The following is a 22,570-nucleotide window of genomic DNA, read 5'->3' on the forward strand; positions in this document are numbered from 1 at the left end:
GATGTTAAATTGTTTTCCCGATTTGTAGGATCTTGCTTCACAAAAAGAGATGAATGGATTATCCGTTTGTCAATCTTTAGGATCTTGAATGTGTAGATCTGTAAATAAGTGTTAGTCTTAAGAAGATACCATAGAATAATAGTAAAAAATGGGGTAAAATCATTTTATTTTAGAAAACATGTACAGTAGTGTTATTATAGAACTAAAAATGGCACCAATGCATAGCTAATTTTTGTCAGATTTCCAAACTATCAAAACCTTGGTAAAAAGTACATAATGGTTTCTAAAAACTGTTTCTTTTGGGGGGGATAACATAATTTGTGTTTTGGAATTAACAGTGCAAGTCTTTAAATGCAGTCCTAAAGCATAATGTTAATATACTGGTAGGGAATTATGATGGGGATAACAATCATTTAGCATGACCGGATGTTAAATACATTTAATTAGAACTCTTCAAGGGCAAATTAAGATCTTGAAAATCAAAACTTCTTATAAGAAAAGTTTAAAAATGGCAGGTTGAGTATTTTTGAAACACTGCTTAAGACCAATTTTGCTGTGGTTTCACAGGCAATGGTTTCATGAAAACTGCTACAGTTTTTACTACACTTTTTTTTTAAAGAATAATACTCTAAAACGTGTTAATACAGGTATGTGAAGTCTGGGTAACTTAAAATATATGGCATGTTACTGACCTAGCAAATACATGTATATACTGTAACAAATGGTTCTTCTGTTATATCTGATGGAACAATACAACTAAAGAGATAAGATGCAATAAAATTTCTTATTTTGCCTACACCAGTCAGTAATGAACAATACTGATATTCAAGAACAATACATTGTAAGAATCAAACAATTGATGAGCTCTTCAATGCACATTGTAATGTGATGTTTTTTTCTTCATATCATCTTTGTGAAACTTTTCAAAATGTTTCCTGTGCTGCATAGTGTGAAGAACAATATGGTTGTGTACTTCAAAAGCTTGTTCTTAGTTTTATACCATATTTACATATATTGCATATTGTTTTGTTATAGCAATGAATATTCTAAGTACATTTATATTCACTGCAACATCCTCAGGTTTTGTGGACTTCAAACAGTGATGTAAGTTGGGCTGTAAGAATTCAAAGACATTTTGCTTTAACCAGTAATGCCCATATTGGGTCAAATTCCATGTAGGTGAAAAATGGCTTAATTCCATTAACTGGTGTGGATCTCAACACTATGGGCTTAATTCTGCCTGGCCTACTAATTTTGGATTGCATCCTTTGCTGTTAAGTTTGTCCAGACAAAAACTGAGGTCTGCTTTTTTTTCCCCAAGGTGTAATGCAGCTGAAGCATTAGGCAGGGGAAAGACAGCTCAGAAGATGCCTTCTCTAAGGCAACTGTTCCAGTGATTCATATCTGCTGGATAGAAATGGTCACAGTAGTTTGCCTGACTGAGGGGCAGTGACTCAGCAAGGGTCATGCTCATCTCTGAAACTTTCATAGCTGCAACATAATGTGGTCATTAGTGTGCTTCTTTTCAGCCTGGTACATGAGTGGTCCAATTATTATTATTTTTTAAGATTGTCACTGATCTTGAAATGATGTTCCTTTCAGGGAGCATGGTGGCAAAAACTACAACAGCACCTTTCTATTAACTTACCATAGAAAAAAAAACATATTTACTCATTTACAATGTGCCTATTGACCAGCCTTTTTGCTTTTTTAGTGTATGTCATAGTGCATAGAGCAGTATGGGCGTATAGTGTTTTTTACAACTGCCTGTCGACAGGGTAAATATCAATCACTACCAAAGCAGTCAGTTATTTTGAGAAATTCAGCGGAGTTAGCCATGTTCTGCTTCAGAAGGCATTTATGGTGTCAATTTAAACAGTGTGCTATCCTTGTATGCATGAAAATGGACTGTTTTGGCATAATGTATCACAAATCTATCTGAATTGATTAAGATGACCTCATAGGACTTGAAAGAAATCAAATTCGGGTAAAATAAGACTTGGAGAGTTCATTATACCAGTAATTGCTGTCTCCCACAGCCAAGTGTTCTCTTCTGACAGTACTACACTTTAATAGGTTGTCTTCTACTGGGAACTAGAGATTACAGATAAAATGCAAAACAGGAGTTTGAGGTAGATGGAGGATTTATGCTTTATAACCTTGCTCATCCTAAACCTTCTTAAAATTGCTTAACCTGACTACTATGCACATGTAGGTTAGATACAGTTCCAGATGGCAATGTAAAACTCATGGAACATAACTACAAACAGTTATTGCAGAACGTCTGCCTAAAACATTTCTTTCAAACTGGATTCCAAAAGGTTTGAACAGGGATCTTCAGTCATCAGAACTGGCTTGTTTCTTCATGCTTGACTAGCCCTCTGGTATGGGCAACCAGTGACTTTTTAAAATATAATCCCCTGCCTTCTGCCCAGATTGTGCAGGGTTCTTTGGCTGCTCTATAACTTGTGGTCAAAGCATCCATTACCAGAAAGCAACTTATCCTGGAAAGGTTTGCAGCAACCTAGAAGAACGTCTCTCATCCTGGCAAAGATGACTAGATGTTCATAGAAGCCTCTTGGAGAAAGAGGAGCAATTTGGAAACACGGGCAGCCCATCTTTGGAGGTGAGAGGAAACCCATGCAAACAATAAGGGCATGAAAACTCCACACAGAAGGCATGCCAACCTAAAATCAAGCCAAGAGCCCAAGAGCTGTAAAGCAGAAACACTAACCGCCATCTCTGTGACTTAAAGATCATCCTGAATATTTTTAATTGGAAACGTAATTCTAATTTTAGGGATCATTTTACATTATCAAGTCCAGTCCTGCGTATAAAGTTTACTGGCCATTACCTTTGAATGTATCAGTCCTGTCTAATGTAAGGCTTAATATTTAAAAAGGCACATTACCCTTTGGAGCTTGACAGCAACAGTAACTGGAACAAAGTTTCAGCGAAGTACAGTATATGGAAAGGGGCCCCCTGAGACCACATAAAAATGTAGAAATTCTTGAATTTAGTCATGTTCTTCCGTCTCCATAGACGGAGGCAGGTGGACATTAGTGCCGGCTATAAGATTGTCATCCTTTCCATCAATTAGCAGGTCCCACTGATTGAAATCCTTTTCCAGAACTGAAAAGAGAGTGTTTTATTTTTATTGACGTTTTTAGGATGGAAAATCAAGACGGTTGATTACAAATGCATGAAAATGGTGCTGGAAAAAGGAAATAAAGGGGGGAATAACTATTCAGTTTAAAAATCCAAAAATATAGTTTGGCTATTGTAATTTTATGCTTACCCAAATGTCTCTGAAGAAATGCTAGGGAGGTTTTATTGGAAAGATCCAGAGCTACCTCAGGATCAATTTCTCCCTTAAGTTTTAAAAGTTTCCCAATCCAATTACCAGTGAGAAAGGTAAAATCAGGAAAGCTCTGATGTACAGATCCCCTGGCAAGAAGAAATGAAATGATAAATGGAGGAAAGAATAAGTGCAATGCAAGAAACTGTAAATTTACAGTTAATTTACATTTTAGTTAGTATAGCAGTATGATGATCTGTCTGAGCCATAACTGGGTATTAAGTTAATATTTACCAGTGATTCTGTCTTACTGCTTACATTGTACAAAAAATCAAAACTTCTTCAAGGCTTTCATTTTCTATAAGCAGTTAGTGTTTTTCTTTTTAAAGCTCGTTTGAATAATTGTAGATATTGTAAAATATATAAATAGTAAAAGGAGCTTAAATAGCTTTATTTTTGCTTTTGCCTGTAATTTTGCTATTTGCCTCTTTCAACGTTTCTGACCTACAAAGTTAATTATTGAGCAGGAGATTCAAATACTTTATTATAATGTTGAAGTACTGTTTCAAAACATGCCATGTTTCTACTTTTTCTAAATCTTTCTCTAAAATCTTTCCTTTTTTTATCTGACCTGATGGTTATCATTTTCCGCTGTATGGTTGGAGAATCGAGTTTTTTCATCTTAATTATGTTCCCGGCCCACTGGAATTTCTCAGAATTGATGAACATTATGGGTTTGTTCACTCTGGCGTAAACCTCGTCATCCAAAGGAAACATCCACGCATCTAGAGCAACACCACATCTACAAAATTGACAGTATGAAATCAGCTTAATGTGACCATGTTTAATACTATGTTTACTAATACAATGTTGTTTAATACTATGAATAATGTGTGCTATTGTCACATGATGGAATGGGTAGTGGTATTTTTTTATATTTGATATATTACTTTTTTATATGCACAAATTAATATAAAGCAGAATTTTCTCTCAATTCAAATACTGAAAACTGGCAACTGAAGTCAGTTTGCCATAGTGTACCTATCCTTATTTAGGTAACATAAAGCAAACGCTCAAGCACTAAAAAAGTTCTTAAATTAGTACTTATACAAGTCTGAATGAAATTAAACAATCTCCAACCACCCTCTTTACTGGTATTGAAGCCACTGAAAAATATAATTACAAATAAAATATACTTGAATTTTGGCTCCTTGCAGAGAGATTCAATAACTGTTGCGCCTCCAAAGGAATGCCCCATCACTGCTGTTTTACACAAATCCATTGAACCCTGTGGAGAACAACACCAAAGCATTAACACAAAGTACATTTTTGTGTACATTTACACAAGTAAGAATTTGATGGCCATTACAACTATATATGAAGATAACAGTGTTCCCGATCTTGTCAAGTGAGAAGGGACGACCAAGGATCTGTGGAAATGCACCTGTGATTTTGCAAACAGAGTTTTGTGAAGAGTACTAACTGAAACTTAAAACTGTGAGCAGTTGAAGGTTTTGGAAACCACTAAGCAGCTTAGCTATCCAGCATGATAGAAAGGTACATTGGGAAGACGTTTAGGTATTTTTTTGCTGTTTTTGGTGCTGCTTTGTTTTTCTTGTAAATAATTTGCACTGTTATTTTAACCTTACGGCTGTATTTGTGTGTGTCTGTTATCCTGAGACCATCTATTTCTTAAGATCCTGTTATGGCACGCTCAGCGAGGTGTTAAAAGGGCCAAAAATGGTCTTTTCTCAATTGTAAGAAAATGAAAAGAAGTCAGACTATGTCAAAACATGAAAGTGGGTCCCAGTGAATGAAAACAAAATTACTTAAATGTTTTATGTAAAAGGTATGTTATATCACTGTTTTGAAGTTATAATCCCGGGGGTGTTTTTGTTACCTTTAACCTGGACCAATCAAATTGTAACTGCAGTGCATTGGTAACTGGTTCTCCTGCGTTGATGTTTGTGAGGAGATTCAAAGCCTTAATGCACTCATTAGCCCTTTGTTGCACCTGTAGAATAAATTATATCAAAATATACAGCAATAAAATACACTCATTTATCTAGTGTGCACATCATGCTGCTCTGGAAAAATGCATTTTTCTGGTTATCATTTCTAAGAAGAAAATTAATTAGAACTACAACTAATTAGAGTACAACTTGACAAAAAGTACAAATGTATACCTGATCTGTACTTTAAAATCTGAAATTATTCCAAGTGATCTACCGTACTCATTAGTGGCTTAAACTCATGTTTCTCATTGAAGAACAAAATCTAGTACAATTTTTATTTTATTTTTATTATCATTGGAAAAACTGGGGAAAGACCCCAGCCCTGAAGCCCAAGACAAGCCACCATGTTTCAAACTGATACTACCTCACTTTCAAGAATAAGATAAAATAAAACATCTGAATAAGTAAAGGTTTATTGACAATGTCAAACTCGAAGAAAGCCCTACAGCTATAACATTGTGTTTCTACTTTTCTGCATGGAATTAACCATTAACATTACAGTGTATCTTGATGCAGCTCCTCACTCCAACCACATACTGTAACAAACTGGCTTTTCTAAGATTCTTTGAGTCACCCTTTTTATCACAGTTCAAAATATATACTAATCTATACAAATTAATTCAGAGTAATATCTAACACTCTCAATTGTGTACACAAACCTTTTGTGAAAACAGTAACGAGGTATCTTGTCTATGTGATTGTTAGATCATTGCTGTAAATCCTAGAAATCTCATGTGACTCATATGAACATGAGTTGTACAAAACTGTGGACAAGCCAAGACTGCCACACAAAACTGGCCAAGTACTTCCATTATTGTGTGAGAGAGAAGTGGTTTCCCACTTCTGTCACCTGATATGTACAAAACTGACCATATCAGCAAGCTATATGCCAGCTGACACTGAGGCACAACTACGCTCAATAGCTTTATAAGTAAAAAGACTAAGAATGTGTTTAAACATGATAAGCATATCTGATGTAAGTTCTTGTTTTCAGACATAACATTGAGTGCCTTTTACATAAAGACATACTGTGCACTTACTGTTTTGACATACTGTTTTGATTAAATAGCTTTACAGGGAAGTTACTATTTTATTTTGATATTTTTTTACACGGAGTAGACATTACCTGTTTATTTCGGAGTGGAAATTCTGGTTCACCCTGTTTCAGAGTTCTATAATATATCCATTCCTCTTCAAGGTTATTTGGGGATATCACCAGCTGTTCCTGTTCTGTGTTTGATTTCTCTTTAAAATAAAATGTGGCTGAAGAAGATTCATCTCTGAATTGGAATAAAATAGTCTGAATTACTTTCACTACATTATCCCACACAAGGATCCCTTATAATGGAGAACAGAAATTCATACAAATCTGCCCAATTCTTGAACCTAGTTCATACTGTATATACATGAATTTCTCAGCATCATTTTCTTTGGTATTTGTTGATATGAATATAGTAAATTTAGAAAATAAATTTAAGGGCAAATTAGTAAGATCATAATAACAGCTAAAGATGTTGTTTTGAGAGATCATAAAAAGAAAAAAAACACCTTCAGCTGCAAAGTGGTTGCAACTGTGCAACTGGCTACTCCAAGCAACTTCTGCTCATTCTGAATGACTGGTAAGGACCTAGGCATAAGTTAAAACCCTCAGTTAATATGACTGATACTTATATGTGATTAACCTGCCTTCCGTATCTCCAGTAAGCAAAAAAAAGTGCAAGTTTAATTGGAAAGATGTTCAAAAAGACACAATATTACAATATTTAGAAAATGTTGATTTTTTATAAGTAAAATCTAGCAGACAAAACAAACTCCTGTACACGAAAAAAAACACAGCATAGATTGTCAGCTCAGATCTCAGTCAAAAGCAGACCCACTTACTCTACATGACCATAAGTGCCAAACTATAAACTCTAAAAACTGCTTCTGGCTCCCCCTAAAGGACAGAGCAATAATCCATTTCAGCCTAGGCACAGTCTGTAACCTCACAGAAGGTAGCGGATGACAGACAAAAGATAAGACAATGCAATTTGCTTAACAGTACATTAGAAGACAAATAAAATCTCAATAATAATTCAGTTGGAAGTACAATTAGCAACACCATTACACTAAATGGTTCATTACACTAAATGGTGCTGATGACCCAGAATATTGTTGAAATGGCTTACAAGTGACTATAACAGTGAACTTGAACTTGAACTTGAACTTTATTGCCATATGTAACCGGTACTGGTACAATGGAATTCTTACTTACAGAAAGTCTCTCGATTGTAAGACAAGTGTAAAAAAGAAAACAAAGTGCAAACAGTGCATCAAGACAATGTGCAAGTAAACATGTAGACAGTTTGAATGTAAACAATACAGATGTGTAAACAATGACTGGAGATGTGCAATAGATAAGAAATCATAAAGAGGTAGATGGTGATGGTGTAGGTGTGGTCCGAGGGGGATGGCTAAATGTGTTCGCCAGTCTCATTGCTTGATAGAAGCTATTGAAGAATCTAGTGGTAAGTGTCCGTATGCTCTTATATCTCTTTCCTGAGGGCAGTGAGGTGAAGAGCTCATGCCCGGGGTGGTGACTGTCCTCTGTGATGGCCAGAATTCTACCACGGCAGCGGTCCTCATAGAGCTGTTTAATCTCGGTGAGACCGCAGCCGATGATCTTCTGGGCCATATTGACCATTCTCTGCAGTGCCTTTCTTTCTCGCGAAGAGGTGTTGCCATACCACACGGTGATCCCGTTGGTGAGGATGCTCTCGATGGTGCAGCGGTAGAAGTTCACCAACACATGTATTGGCATCCCCCATCGCTTGAGGCACCTCAAGAAATAAAGGCGATGCTGAGCCTTCTTCATGATAGAGTCAGTGTTCACAGTCCAGGTTAGATCTTTAGAGATGTGAATTCCCAAAAACCTAAAGCTGGTTACTGTTTCCACTTCCGTTCCATCAATACTGAGTGGGCTGTGAGTGTATGGTTTGTGTCTCCGAAAGTCCACTATTAGCTCTTTCGTTTTCTTTATGTTCAAGTCCAGGTTATTGCTATGACACCACCTAAGCAGCTGTACAACTTCAAGTATTGGGGCAAGTATTGGGACAGTGAAGAGACATTCAGTATTTAAGTTAATACTTTTGCTGACCAGAAATTTTCTAGGTTTTAATACAACAACATTTTTGTTCTAGCATGGTTTAACATGTATGGACAAAAATATCCAGAAATAAAAGCTGACATTCTGTACTTTTGTCTTACATTTGTATTTTGATCTCAAATACAATTTTCAATAGTGCTCAGCACACAACAAATTTCAATTCACTGTCCCAATATTACAGTTTTTACTATAGATGAGTGAAAGAGTTTAGGGGTGATATTGGAGTCTATGTCTCTATTACATATGTTTATAAAAAAGTAATATATCTGGATGAATGTGTGTATTAATACACAAGTGTATGATTTTAACTTACGATATGACAATTAAAAAAAAAACAATTTCTGTGAAACTCTAGTTACTTGTGTTTGAATTGCTAGTAACCTTTATACAAACATCCAAGGCTTTCAACAAGAAAGCACATGGTTGTTTTTGTGGTCTGAGCAGGATGTAGGGATCATGCATATTTGCACATTTAGTTCATGCAGCAAAATCTTATCAGTGCTAACAAGAGGAAATTTGAAAAAATTACCTTTTAGCTAGTTGTCACATCTTTCTTAACAGTTTAACAACAGGCTGTCTTTTAATGTGTTATTCTGTCTGTAATCAACCTGTATTTGGCATGAACAATTTATTGTTTTTCTTTGAAGGAAATATTTGAAGTGAAAGTTCATACTAATAGACTGAGATGCATTTTTTGTTCAAATCTAGGATTCCTTGAAAACATCATAACTTGATCTACATATGCAACAGACATAATCATGGTGTCATTTTATTACTCTTTGAATGTCTTGGTAGATTGGTTATCATTGACGTTTGTCACATATTGATTAGTATTCAACTTTAATATTCATAATTTTGAAATATTTTTGGTGTGATGCTCTACAGACTCTAATCTTTAAGCACATAATTACAGATTAGGGCCCTTGATGTGTAAGTGTAAAGGCTATAACTAATAAGGGGAGGAGTCATAATTTAAGGTAATGCAACAAATAGAATGGGATTCTGAATATACAATACATTACCTAAAACCCAAGTGCGTATTTGAGCAAATGGGATACTACTGGCCAGCAGCCATATCACTCTGCAACTCACAACTGGCAACCCACTGAAGCTAAGCAGGTTTGAGCCTGGTCAGTACCTGGTTTAGAGACCTCCTGGGAAAAACTAAGGTTGCTGCTGGAAAAGGTGTTAGTGGGGCCAGCAGGGGATGCTCACCCTGCGGTCCATGTGAGTCCTAATGCCCCAGTATAGTGACGGGGACACTATACTGTAAACAGGCGCCGTCCTTCGGATGAGGTCCTGACTCTCTTTAATGACTTAATGACTCTCTGTGGTCATTAAAAATCCCTGGGTATTTCTCGAAAAGAGTAGGGGTGTAATCCCGGTGTCCTGGCCAAATTTCCCATTGGCCCTTACCAATCATGGCCACCTAATAATCCCCATCTATGAATTGGCTTCATAACTCTGCTCTCCTCCCCACTGATAGCTGATGTGGGGTGAGCGTTCTAGCAGAACACACACACTGGCGCTCCAGGTGGATGCTGCATATTGGTGGTGGTGGAGGGGATCCCCATTACCTGTGAAGCGCTTTGAGTGGAGTGTCCAGAAAAGTGCTATATAAGTGTAAGCAATTATTAATTATTATTATTACTGGCCTTTGTTTTTAGCTAATTGTATAATATTTCTTTGCTTTTACCCATGTCATCTTCTAACATAGGAACAAGTAATAGGTTTATTCCATGCTGAAAAAAAGAAGAAAGAGAACACAACGTTTCGGCCGTGGAGCCTTCTTCAGGTGTGCTCACACCTGAAGAAGGCTCCACGGCCGAAACGTTGTGTTCTCTTTCTTCTTTTTTTCAGCATGGAATAAACCTATTACTTGTTCCTTTGCAGCCTACGCATGCTGACGCAGCTACCCACCTGAACTACAATCTTCTAACATATGCTTTCTTCCTGTTACTGTTAAAGGGTGGGCAACTGTCAAAATATTTCTTAGATATCACAAGTTTAGCATGAATTCTAGGATATGAAAATGTGCAAGCAGGTCATGCTGAATGAAGAAAGGTCAATTAAATGTGTTCTAGAAAACCCCCAGTACACTGCCAAACCACCACTTCCTGTTATATAAGGTTGAGACAAAGTGCCTGATGTCTTCTAAAGCTGTATGTTCTGAGCTAAAAGATGACAACCTTGCAAAGTTAGATTCTAAGCTATTGGAATGTCTTTTATTTCATCTCAGACCTTTACTTAGATATATGTATGAAACATCTAAATACCCATGATTGTTTTAGTCTCACAAGCGCATCTGTACTTGAGACTAGTAAATGTCACTCTGACTGGATTCCGAAATCCTCACCTTGAAAAAATGGACAGTGTTTACTGTTTTTATATGTTAATGCAGCCCTATCTGAGAAATAGAAAATGTTCTTTGGGTGGAAGTTGCATCACGTCACACAGATGACTAATGAGCAAACTATGAAAGAGGTGCACTGTCACACCATCGTGTTGTCTATAGCCTGCAATTTGTGACACTGACATGTTCTTGAAAATTGCAATTATAGCACACAAATAGATGCACAGGTGCCCAATCACCGCTTCCCTGAAAACCTTGTGCAGCATCCCTAAGAACAAAGCATTAATTCTCAACTAGGACAACATATTCATCTCCTTTAATGGATTATTTACTTGTTATAAAATGATTACAATTTTGCAATAAAATCATGTGTTTGTGGAATAATATTCATCAATTCTTAGCAAACTCCAAAAATAATTGATCTACTGGGACATACAGAGAGCATTAAAATGATACCAAAAGTTTTATATGTTATATGAAATATGCACTAAGAGTCCCTAATGTGTTAAATGGGCTGAATGACCTCTCTTTCATATGTTTTCTTATGGCACCACTGCACCCTGCCTAGATGACCAAGCAAGAAGGAAAAACTGATCAGAAAGGCTACCAAGTGGCCAATGGCAACTTTGAGAAAAAGCTACAGGGTTTTATGACCACGACTGTTCAAAGTGTGCATGTGTGACAACAACATCCCAAGCAAACTACAAACCTGTACTGTACTGTACATCTTAAATCCCATTTGAAGTATGCAAAAAACACTGCAGAAATTCTGTACCCATATAACAAAATATTTTGCGGTCTGACAAAACTCAAATATAACCATTTGGACTAAATGCAAGGCAACTAACATCTAACAACATATTGCATCAGATGCAATATAGCTCATAACCAAAAGAACAACATCTGTTAGATGTAGGATTTGAGATGGTGTAGCCTTGTCCCCGCTTATCACTGAAGTGACAACCATAACAACTCTTCCATCAGCCATTCAGACTTCGTGACTAAGCATTTCCTAGCTTCTTTAATTTAATTTGACCTGCAGCTGGGTTTTCTTCTACTCTCCTGTTGTTTTGCTGCTTTGGAGAAACTGTAACCTGAAGTCTCTTAAGCACATCTAGATCATACCAACTCCAGGACTGGACACCCAGGCATTTGGTGACAACCCTATCTTAACAAGTTCACAAGAAGGGTTGTTAACAGCAATAACCATAAACCATTGCTCAGAGAACAAAGGTTGCAACATATAAACCATTAATCATTAACCTTAACCATGAATCAGACCCTTTCCTCTTCCACACCAATGAGTAACTAGAGAACACACCCACCACCATAAACAGTAAATTTTAACAATTATAACAGAATTATAACAATCTCCTGTAACCTGTATAACCGTAACTTAACCTTAACCCATAAATATAAACCATGTAACCCATACTGTTTATATACACATCAGAGTAACACCAAGGCATAGTATTACGCTCAAAATTAAAGACTAGAAAATCACCCAAGCAGCTCAGGCCTCTTTGAAAACCAGTAGGAAAGGGGCCTCTTCGATAAGCAGCATATCACAAACCTGTAACACAGACCTAGATATTATAAAATGGTATGGTTCATTCTCTTTAATGATCAATTGTTCAACAGATCTCCTCTCAGTCTGGTATATTGCAAGGGATACCCTCTTGAATAAAGGTTTCAAAAGGTACTACACAACTCTCTTTCTTGGCTCTGCTCTCTCAGTTGAACTTGGGCAATTTGACAACATCATCGACCACTTGTCTGTAACCACTGTTGTCCAAATCAGGACTTTAACTTTAGTTCAATATACCTGACTAAGATAGAGTGAGTCTGTACATAAATAGAAATCAGCCCAACCTTCTCTCTGCAACAAAAGAAATCTTGTGTCTCATAAGCCAATTGTATAGTTTACTCGATCAAAGAAATTAAGATGGTTGGACCCTTTTTATCAACTGTCTGAATGTTAGAGTATATTCGGTAATAGCTATAGCCCAGAACAAACCCAGAGCCTCGACATTCTCCCCACCTGTCTCACTTGCAGCCAGACCTGAGTCAGATCCCGAGCACAGGCTAGTTTTAAAAACAAACTTCAGTGCAATGCTAACTCTCCTGAGGAGCTGAGCTCTGTACCAAGCTAAAGAACACAGAACCAACTGGCTGAAGGAGATAAGACACCTGAGACAAATGCAGACCAGCTCCATCTTCAGCAGTAAGTAAGTTTAAACTCTACAACTCATGCCTAGGCAGTGAGTCTTTGAGTATAAACTTCGATATTTACACTAATGTTACTAATTATATGAGACTAATTTAAAAGAAGGGGTTTACAATTAAAAAAATGTTATAGTTGATGCTTTTAACCTTGATGTTATTACTTCTGATCTTTTTTTAATCACTAAATGAATGGAATGAATGATCGATCATTTGTATCATGACAGAGAAATTCACACATATATTCTTGTTTTTGCTTTTTTGCAATGCATGTTTTGGTGTTGTATTAATAAATTGTATATTCAAAATCCAGGATAGCAAGTAATCGCGTTTAACTGATTCTTAACAGCCATAAAAGCACTCTCGCAATTTCCTGTTCCAATTTCTATTTTTTTCTGTAAAATAAACACTTTCACTGTTACGCTGTTGTCTCTCACATAACAACTATAATCTCTAGTAACAGCAATATATAATCCTTCCCAGCACATCCTTTTTGTGCAGGGATGCTAAATATATGTAGCCCTTACCAGCATCCTTGACATGGAAGGTTCTGAATATAGTTGCAAGGCACTGTACAGTACATACATGCAAGCCAGTTTACATAAGCAGAGATTCTTAAGGCTTTATAGGCTAAACACATAAGTTCTATATATAAACCTTGCAGAGAGACCCCAGGCTTATACAAATGCACTGGGAGGTTTATTAGCATGTGTAGTCATTACTTGTTTGGTTATAGCCACAGCCAGTTGCAACAACTCCATAGCTGAAGGTGCCATGCTCTCTATATAAAGTAACAAAATATTAAATGTCTAATTAATAACTAATAAATCTCTTTATTACTACCTTATTAATTTAATTTGGTTGAATTTTTTAAGTTCTACATTAACTAGTACAAAAAAGTCTTGTTGACACTAAATAACTGACATTTTGGTTTCATGTAATAGAAGGGAATTATTCAATAAATGTATTATTTATTCTATTTATTATTTATTATTTACACACTTCCTTAATTAATTAACCCCCATCATATAATTAGTTATATACACCCATCATATAACTAGTTATATACGCCCATCATATAACTAGTTATAGTTATAGCTCAGAAGCTGAAGGAGGTTCCACTCTGTGTTTCTGAGACAATGACAAATTTTGGAATTGGTCTAACATCCTACTGCCAAATTCAAAAAAATATATTTTTTATTTATATAAGTATTTTTAAATGAAATGTTAATATTAATGAACTAATAAAACTTTGAAATTCAAATTCAAATCTTCAATTTTCTTATCATCAACTCTGTCAGACGTCCTGCATTATCTACAGGGTTGTTGTAGATACAATTGTTAATTTTTTCCCCCCCATCATAAACGCTGTCAAATCATACTAAAGTCATGTTAAATGACATTATGTACATTCAAATGGTGACAAAGCACGTGCAGAGCTAAACAGTGTAGCTAGTGTAGTACAGCAATTACTCTACAGAGTGAGGTTATTCAGCATCACACATGACACACCACACTAGGGCCTTTATGTTATCCATATGGTCCTAGCAGTCCATTCTGCTAAAATGTGATGACCTAGTTTGTACTATTGTCTGCAGACCTCCAGCACACTTATTTTGAGACAAATAACACCACAGTCATCTGTATTTATGGAGTATCCTGTGCCATTGTTCAATTGAGTCAATGACCCAGAAACATTTAGCATGTTTCTTTAACAACGGCTACTGTTGAATCGGCATAATTCTCTTCCCAGGCACTACCCTTAGTCTCTATTACCCAAAGTCTTAATTTTCTTTTGAGAATGTGGAACCAAGGAATATTTCCATTGCTGAATTGTGATGAAAAGACTTTCTTGAAAGGTTTACCTGTGCTCCACAGCGGCAACGATAAAACCCCGGGAGGCAATTTCTATGCAAATAGCTGAATAAAGAGTCCTAAAAAGAAAAAAAAAAGGCTCTCCCTTTAATTTACAAGTTTTATTGAGCATTTACAAATACGTTTGCAATGACAAAATGCCTACTTTCAATACTGGCAATCAGTTAAACTACAGCTCAATTCATCCAATTGACAGATGCAGTCAATATATACAGCATACAGAGATCTGCATGAAACATTTCAAATGCAGAAAGTCTTTGTACTGTAAGTAAGAAGAATCTAAGGAAGCAGAATATACCACACCTTTTTGGTTCTAACTTACACCCTGAGAACTGTAATCATTTCCTATATTAACTAATTGTTTATAGCATGGTGTGCTTCATCTTTTTCTTAGATTTATGGTTTAATTAAAAACCATTTATATCTTCATTCTCGTAAAATGTATAAGACAATCATTTCTGTATTTTGTACTGATATATGACGAAAAAGCAAGCAAGGCATTTCCTCCTATAAGTACTGTATAGAAACATAACACATTATTCATATCATCAGATAAGTATTAGTTTAGTGAAAATGAAAAAAAAAATTGAATCAATAGTCGCAGAAAAAAAAGACTCTTCAACAACTGCAGTTCAACCACTATTGAACAAATAAGTGAAAATACCTGAAAGCTCCCAGTCCATGAGAGAAGATAATTAGTGGGTATTTGTCTGCAGGTTTAAAAGGTGCATTCCATGCAGTGGGAATTGTAAAAGATCCTGATGGGGAAAAATAAAAGCACTGTATTAATAGAATGAAACATGGTGTCTGATTATCACTATTAGTATAATTGTTATTTACAGTAGCGCAATTATAGTATAGTAATTAAGCTAGTAAAATCTATAAATAAGTAAAAAGAGCAAATACAGAATATTCTCATTTTTGTAAAAGGTTATACACACATGGACTTCACATTCTTTTTAAGTTACAAAATATTCATGTAATGTGTACGGGGACACATTAGACTAACAGAGTAGTTTTCATAACCAAGCTGACAAAGGCACAAAAATGGTCTAGAGAGTTGAAACATCTTTTAATTTTCCCCAGTTGCTATTTCTCAATTTTAATGATGCATATCTCTAAGGGAAAATACCAGAGATAACATCACAGTGAACTGGAGTGTATTGCACTGTATTGTGTGGTGTAGACTTTATATTGAACACTGTAGTAAAAGTAATAAAGCCTTCAAAACCTTTTTTCTTCCAAAATAAATCTTATAATATTAATTATATAAACTATTTTGACATGGATTTCACTTTTAATATTTTCAAGGTTTAAATTACTGTGTTAAATTGGATTGTATTTAATTAATGCATATATGACATGAGAAACAGAGACTACAGTGTTAACTTAAGTTACTCATTCTGCAACAGAGCACAACAATAATGGATCCAAACTGTATCCTTTTTTATTCCCTCTCTCTCCAGTATGTTAAGTCCCCTGTTTGTTAAAAATACAACAATAACAATGCCTTTAATCTGACCAGCTGAGTCAACACCCTATCTCTTCTTCTGGGTTAATTCCATCTCTTTAATTCATTGACCCCAATAAATCGAAACTTCAACCCACCTAACAAGTGCAAATTACAGACCCAACACTGGATACTGGCAGCCTTTTGCTTCTAAACATTAAGGCATCCATTACTAGGTTTGGAATTTACAATCTGCAGATGATCAGAAGCACTAATTTAAGTTCACGAATCGGTTATACAGCAAGTGCAGAAAAACTACATAGTATGAGCAGATGAACTTTCTTCTCATTTCATTTCATTTGTTTTGGTTTTTCTGGTTTGTATGGTATATGAATTGAGGTTAGTGTCACAAGCAACATAAAAACCTGAGACTTTTTTTCAAATAAAATGTGTATATTTGCTTGCCATAAAGATAGTTAAAAATCCTTTCAGACAGGCATCTGTTTAACTTCAGGAAGTCAGCAAGCCCATTAAAGTATTCTTTATTGGGGATCCAGCGTGGCATTTCATAGCTTGTCGGTGTTTCACAAGGGTAGTATAGCCGAAAGAAAGCTCCCTGTTAAAAATGGAAAAGCACATTTACAATTGCCAACAACAAATTTATGGTACAGTACTGTATGACATAAAATGTTTATTGAAGTTATGTAGCTTGCCAACGCTGATGAAATCACAGCAAAAAATATCATCACTTTACAGGTAAATTTCAATTTTGAGAATATTATTTAAAAAAAATAGTTACAGTTCCTTGAACAAATATTTAATACTTGAAACAGTTTTATTCATTTAAATGTACAGTATCTCATTAAACCCATGTCTGGTTCTGGTGGTGATCAGAATTCAATTTGTACTTCTCATTCGGCACTTGAGAAATATTTTGCAGTAATTAATAAACGTCTGTAAGTATTCTTAGAAGTGGTGGCATTTAAAAAGGTTTCCAATTATTATGATTTGCTTCATGAAATAAACAACTTCATAGCCTAATGTAAATGTGTGAGATAAGATCACACTATAAATGTAAACTGAATAAATTAGAGTGAATTAGAGTAGCATTTTTTTCACATTATCAAAACAACTGAATTTTTAGTCTCTAAAAAGGAATGTATACTCTATATTGTATGATATATTAAACAGATATCTAAGTGGAATTGTGGTAAAATAGGTAGCTTTTCTGCCTCACAGTGCTGGGGCTCAGGGGTTCAATTCCTTGGGGTGCTATCTGGTTCTCCCTGTGCTTGTGACTGGAGTCCTCTCTTGCCCTGCGCATGTTGTTGGCTGAGATAGGCACCACTTCCCCCACAGCCATGAACTGGATAAAGCAGTTGGATGGATGAAATTACTTTAACTCCTAAACAATGTTCTGACTCATAACTCGTGCATTTGTTGTAGCCTTCTATTTTTTTTAAAAAAACTTCAAATACATGCTTCTGGAAAAGTGACCCTGGTGTGAGTGTGTGCATGTCTGTGTCTTGTCTGTGTCTTGTCTGTGTCTGCGAGGCCTGTGATGGGACTGGCGTCCCGTTCAGGGTGTATCCCGCCTTACGCCCATTGCTTGTCAGGATAGGCTCCAACCCCCCTGACCCAGAACTGGAAGAATCAGTTTTAAAATGTTTGGATGGATTTAAGTATGCAAGTTTCTTAAACATAATCCCTCGTAAGATACTGAAACGTGTAATCACTTTACAGCAGCCAGTTTCATGAGACTCGTTAGTCTCCAATATTGCTTAAGGTTTTTCTCTCAATAAAATGTTTAAGAAAACCCAGAGCAGAAGTATGAAATAGGTAAATAAATATAACATAACCACTGCTTAGTTCCTGTTTAGCACTTGTGGTGAAAAATAAAACATCCATACCATATGAAATGGGTGGTATACTAGCTGAATTAATAGCCATACTAAGTACATCCAGCAATGTATTTCATGTGGTTTGATCTAAGCAATTAGGAAAATAGTAGAGTACTATCTGGCAGGATCGGATGAGAACGTACAACTGCTAACTGCAATCAGTTACAAAGTTATGAAAAGACTTCATCCTGATATATTAAGCTGATTAGTTTGACAAACAATACTTAACATCCATCTGTGTGGTTCACAGATAGCCAGAATGCAAAATTTATTTTGAGTCATCTTTTAAACAGAAACTACTCGAATAACTCAACAGTTTGAAACATTGTGTATAGTAATGCTTTGTGGTCAATTCTTAAGTGTTTATCCAAAAGCTATAAGTAGAACCAAATATTTCATATTTAAAGAAAAAAAAAAGATTCTACTATGTAATAACTATCAAAATACTGCAAATATTGTAAAAAGACAAATAAAAATTGTCTTTGGTAATAACTAAGGCCTTGGGAAAATCAGTTAATTTAGAAACACTAATGAATTTAAACTTAAGGGACAATTATTTTGAACAATGAGGATAAATTCTGACCAGCAAAAAACTAGTGCATTTAGCTTAAACATAAAAGATATTGTACTGTAGGTTTTAAAAGCACAAAATGGTTGTACCAATGTTTTTTTAATTAAAATATGTTCAAATGTGTTCTGCAAATGTGTTTTGATTGCCAGATAAAAAAAAAGCATCCTCCCCTCCAATTTCCACCGATCCTTGTTTTTTTCTGTGACATGTTAAAAAATGGCTAGAATGTGGTGGGTGAGGGGGCGTCGGGGGACTTTTCCATTTTCCCTCATGCGTGGTTTTTGGGTTAGTTGAGCATTGAGAAGTAGAAAACAAAGATAAAATTGGTTATTCCAAATTCGGTGGGTGCCATATATGACAAAAAATAATGAGCAATTCTAAACTAAATGTTCCATCCACTTTCTAACCGCTTCTTGCAATGCAGGGTTATGGAGGAGCCACAGCCTATCTCAGCAAGGAACGAGCACAAGGCAGGATCCAGCCCGGATGGGACCTGAGTCCATAGCAGCAGGGCAGACACACAGACACAAATACATGCACACATCCACAGCTTGGGCCAGTTTTTCCAGAAGCCAATTCATATCAAAATATATTTTTGGATTGCGGGAGGAAATCAAACCACCAAGAGGAAACCCACAGGGAGAACACACAAACTCCAAGGAGATAGCACCCAGGGGTCTGGAATTGAAGCCAAGTACAGCACCCAGCACTGCCAGGCAGTCATGCTAACCACTGCACCACCATCCAGTCCTAAACAGAGTCTTTAATAATAAAAATAAGTACAAAACTCAGAACACTTTTGAAAGTGTCCAAGCAAGTACTTACCCACTTGAACATTAATTTAACTTAATACTAAAGGATATGTATAATTATCACTACTACTTTTCATAGTGGTTTTTAATCAGCGGATGTGACTGCTAAAAGGCTGCGTATCGACAACAGAGAGAAAGAAATGTCAATCTGGCAGCCATTTTTGTAACTTTTTCTAAGTTCTGAAACTTGTCTAAGTTAATACATCATTTTCACATACAGTATGTTCATACTTTTGGTAATATTACACATATAAAATTTTGAGTTAATTGGTAAAAAAAGTTCTACAGCAAAATACATTTTCAGATTTTTTACATAGCCTTGCAGGCATAATATAACTTACTAACATAAAAGGTGAAACTTTGCAAAGCTATGGTAATTGATGAAGTAAGCCAATTTGAGTGAATTAGTGCATTGAAAAGATTGTGCATTTTGTACTATTTTAAATAGCTCTGTGTTTTTAAATACAAAATCATGCCACCATTTCAGTGTATGCAGGACAAGAAGTGGTGTCATTGATGTAATAGCATTGTCTATTCCAAATACATATCCAGTATTAAGTTCTCAGGTTAAATGAATGTTTTCTCTGCTTTTTGTCTTGACATGTCCTTCATCCATGTGTACAAAAAGCGGTGTGCTTTTTCTAAGAAAAATACCGTATCAAATCTTCCCAAAAATAATTAATGACAATGGTTACAACTGCCATAACTTTTTTACAAAATCTCCAGTGAAACAGAACCTCCAAATTCTTTATGTATTATGCAAGCTTACTTTTTAAAATAAAGATCAAATTCTATCATCAGGTTTTATTACAATTTTGGGCATCTATTGGGAACTATGAAGTAAAACTGATTAATAGTAACTATCTACTAATCTAGCCTACCTTAAAAAGTGCATTACTAAATTATTTATAAAAATATATAAATGCCCTGAAAATATTAGAGAAGATTGTTTCATTTTACTTTTTACATGTTGAAAAAAAGGTTTTACTGTACTTTTCCTATGTGTACTGTAAATATTCCTAAATTCTTGGAACTTGCTGGTGCAGGAAATTGCATTTACTTTTCCATTCCAGGCTTTGTTCTGTTGTACATGTGAACTAGACAAGAAAAATCCTGTGAACCTACCTGCGCTGTGTGGTCCATCATAAGATCTGTACACCCTACATGATTCGGTCCTTTTCCAGGTGGAATTCTCAAGGAAGTACTCCAGATACTACCCATGTCCCCACTGCACAACTGATATTACAAACCTATCAAACAAAGACGCCATCCATCAGTAGGTGTCTCAGAATGTTTTGCTTAGTGATTAAATCCTTTCACGATCACAATGTTTGAACTTTGCCAAATGCGAACAAGATGCCTCTCAGTCAACAACTGTACATGAAACTACTTGAGACATACTAGGAAAAATACATTGGGAGTTACATTGGTACAGCAAATAGTATAATATATTCTGCAGACAATAGTTATCATAAAACTTTCAGACCTCACCAATCTCTTTTTTTAGCAACCCTTTCTAATTCCATGATTTTTCTGACATTAGTGCTCATACTGAATGTTGTAGACACACAAACATGGAGACTGCAAACAAAAATCATGAATCCCTAATGGGGCTCGGAATGATTTTCATAACCTGTCATTTATTTGGGGTATTTACTGTAATATTTTATGACACATTTTTGTTCTGCTCCTATATCTGCTATTCTCAAAGCAGATGTTTAACTTTTTATAGTAATAACACTTGAAAAGCTATCATTTTCTTGTTTCTACAGTTTTTTACAGTAAAATTAACTGTCTTAAATCATTTTTCAAATGCAAAGCTCTTTTTTTTTTAAATAAAGACAACATGTAAACTTCAGCCTTGAAATTTCCTGAGACCACTTTCTCTGGTCATAAGAGAATGGCAAATTATACAGAAATACACCTACACAGAACACAAGTTCATTTTTGCTAGATGCAGAGTGGCGGTGGAGAAGATATGAAAACACAGGATGAAACAACTCCTCCAGGGTACAATGAGATGCAAGATCAGTGTGAACACAGCTCTGTATTCTAAAGCTCTTCCATGATGTTACAGTGCCATCCATTAAGCACCTTCAAATTACCACAGAAGTTTTATTTGGCAATATTCAAACTTTGGCTATGTGGGAACTGCTGTTGTACCCTTAAGCGAGGCACTGTACCTCACTCAGATTGCACTAGTTAAATGCCCTGCTGCATAGTTACTCTTATTAACATTTAGAACAATAAGGTAAAGGTTTATCATCTTCCATTCACTTATTCATTTTACACTAATCTCTAAGAAAATGAAACGACAATACACGGTTGCACTGATCATGTCAATGTACTAATGTGACATTATTTTACCTATGTCGCCAAAGGTAATAATAGTTATCAACATGTCTCATCACTTATAAGCCAAGAAACATGATTAATCATTTAATATTTACCACAGTGTTAAGGTTCATTGTTATATAACAAGAGTAGTTTCATCTGCAAAAGACTGATTTTACTGCTACCTTTTTCTTAAATAAGAAAACATCCTGCTGGACTGGAATCGATAACGAGAAGCTTGCCAACTGAGCTACAAATAAAAGCCTCCAGTAACAGCATTTAACATTTGATTTACATTTCCCATACGTTCAATGTGACTAAACACCTAGTTAGTAGACTTCACTAAAAACACATCGATTCTGACAAAGCATAGCAACTTATTCACAAAATCATGTTAAAGGTGTCAACTCGCATACCTGTATTCTTCCTTAAAAAAGGGGAACTTTTCCGTAATAAAGTCAGGTAAAAATTAATTCCACCTTCCAGGGAGAACTCCAGTCATTTCCACACAACAACAACTCGCCTGTCTCTCACCAACTGGCCTGAGTGCTCCCACTAGTCAGGCCTGCCACTGCCAGAGGGAGGGGCCTGAC

At 35.7% G+C, this 22,570-nt stretch overlaps 1 protein-coding gene across 2 annotated transcripts; it reads right to left on the reverse strand.

Annotated features, from left to right (window-relative positions):
• Positions 1-151: 151 nt before the first annotated feature.
• pla2g7 (phospholipase A2, group VII (platelet-activating factor acetylhydrolase, plasma)) lies at positions 152-22,544 on the reverse strand. Of its 2 annotated transcripts, XM_088625640.1 has the most exons (11): positions 22,394-22,544; positions 20,769-20,893; positions 16,825-16,975; positions 15,574-15,667; positions 14,900-14,968; positions 6,440-6,593; positions 5,199-5,312; positions 4,495-4,586; positions 3,930-4,100; positions 3,299-3,447; positions 152-3,132 (listed from the first exon to the last, which is right to left on the reverse strand). In XM_088625640.1, exons 2-11 carry the CDS (start codon positions 20,862-20,864, stop codon positions 3,017-3,019), a joined length of 1,206 nt encoding a protein of 401 aa, XP_088481766.1. In that variant the 5' UTR covers positions 20,865-20,893; positions 22,394-22,544; the 3' UTR covers positions 152-3,016. The 2 variants fall into 2 exon arrangements, with proteins under 2 accessions (XP_088481766.1, XP_088481767.1); XM_088625641.1 differs by lacking the exon at positions 14,900-14,968.
• Positions 22,545-22,570: the final 26 nt, after the last annotated feature.

This window comes from Lepisosteus platostomus, chromosome 3 (genome assembly GCF_059453375.1).
Source record: "Lepisosteus platostomus isolate fLepPlt1 chromosome 3, fLepPlt1.hap1, whole genome shotgun sequence".
NCBI lineage: Eukaryota > Metazoa > Chordata > Actinopteri > Semionotiformes > Lepisosteidae > Lepisosteus > Lepisosteus platostomus.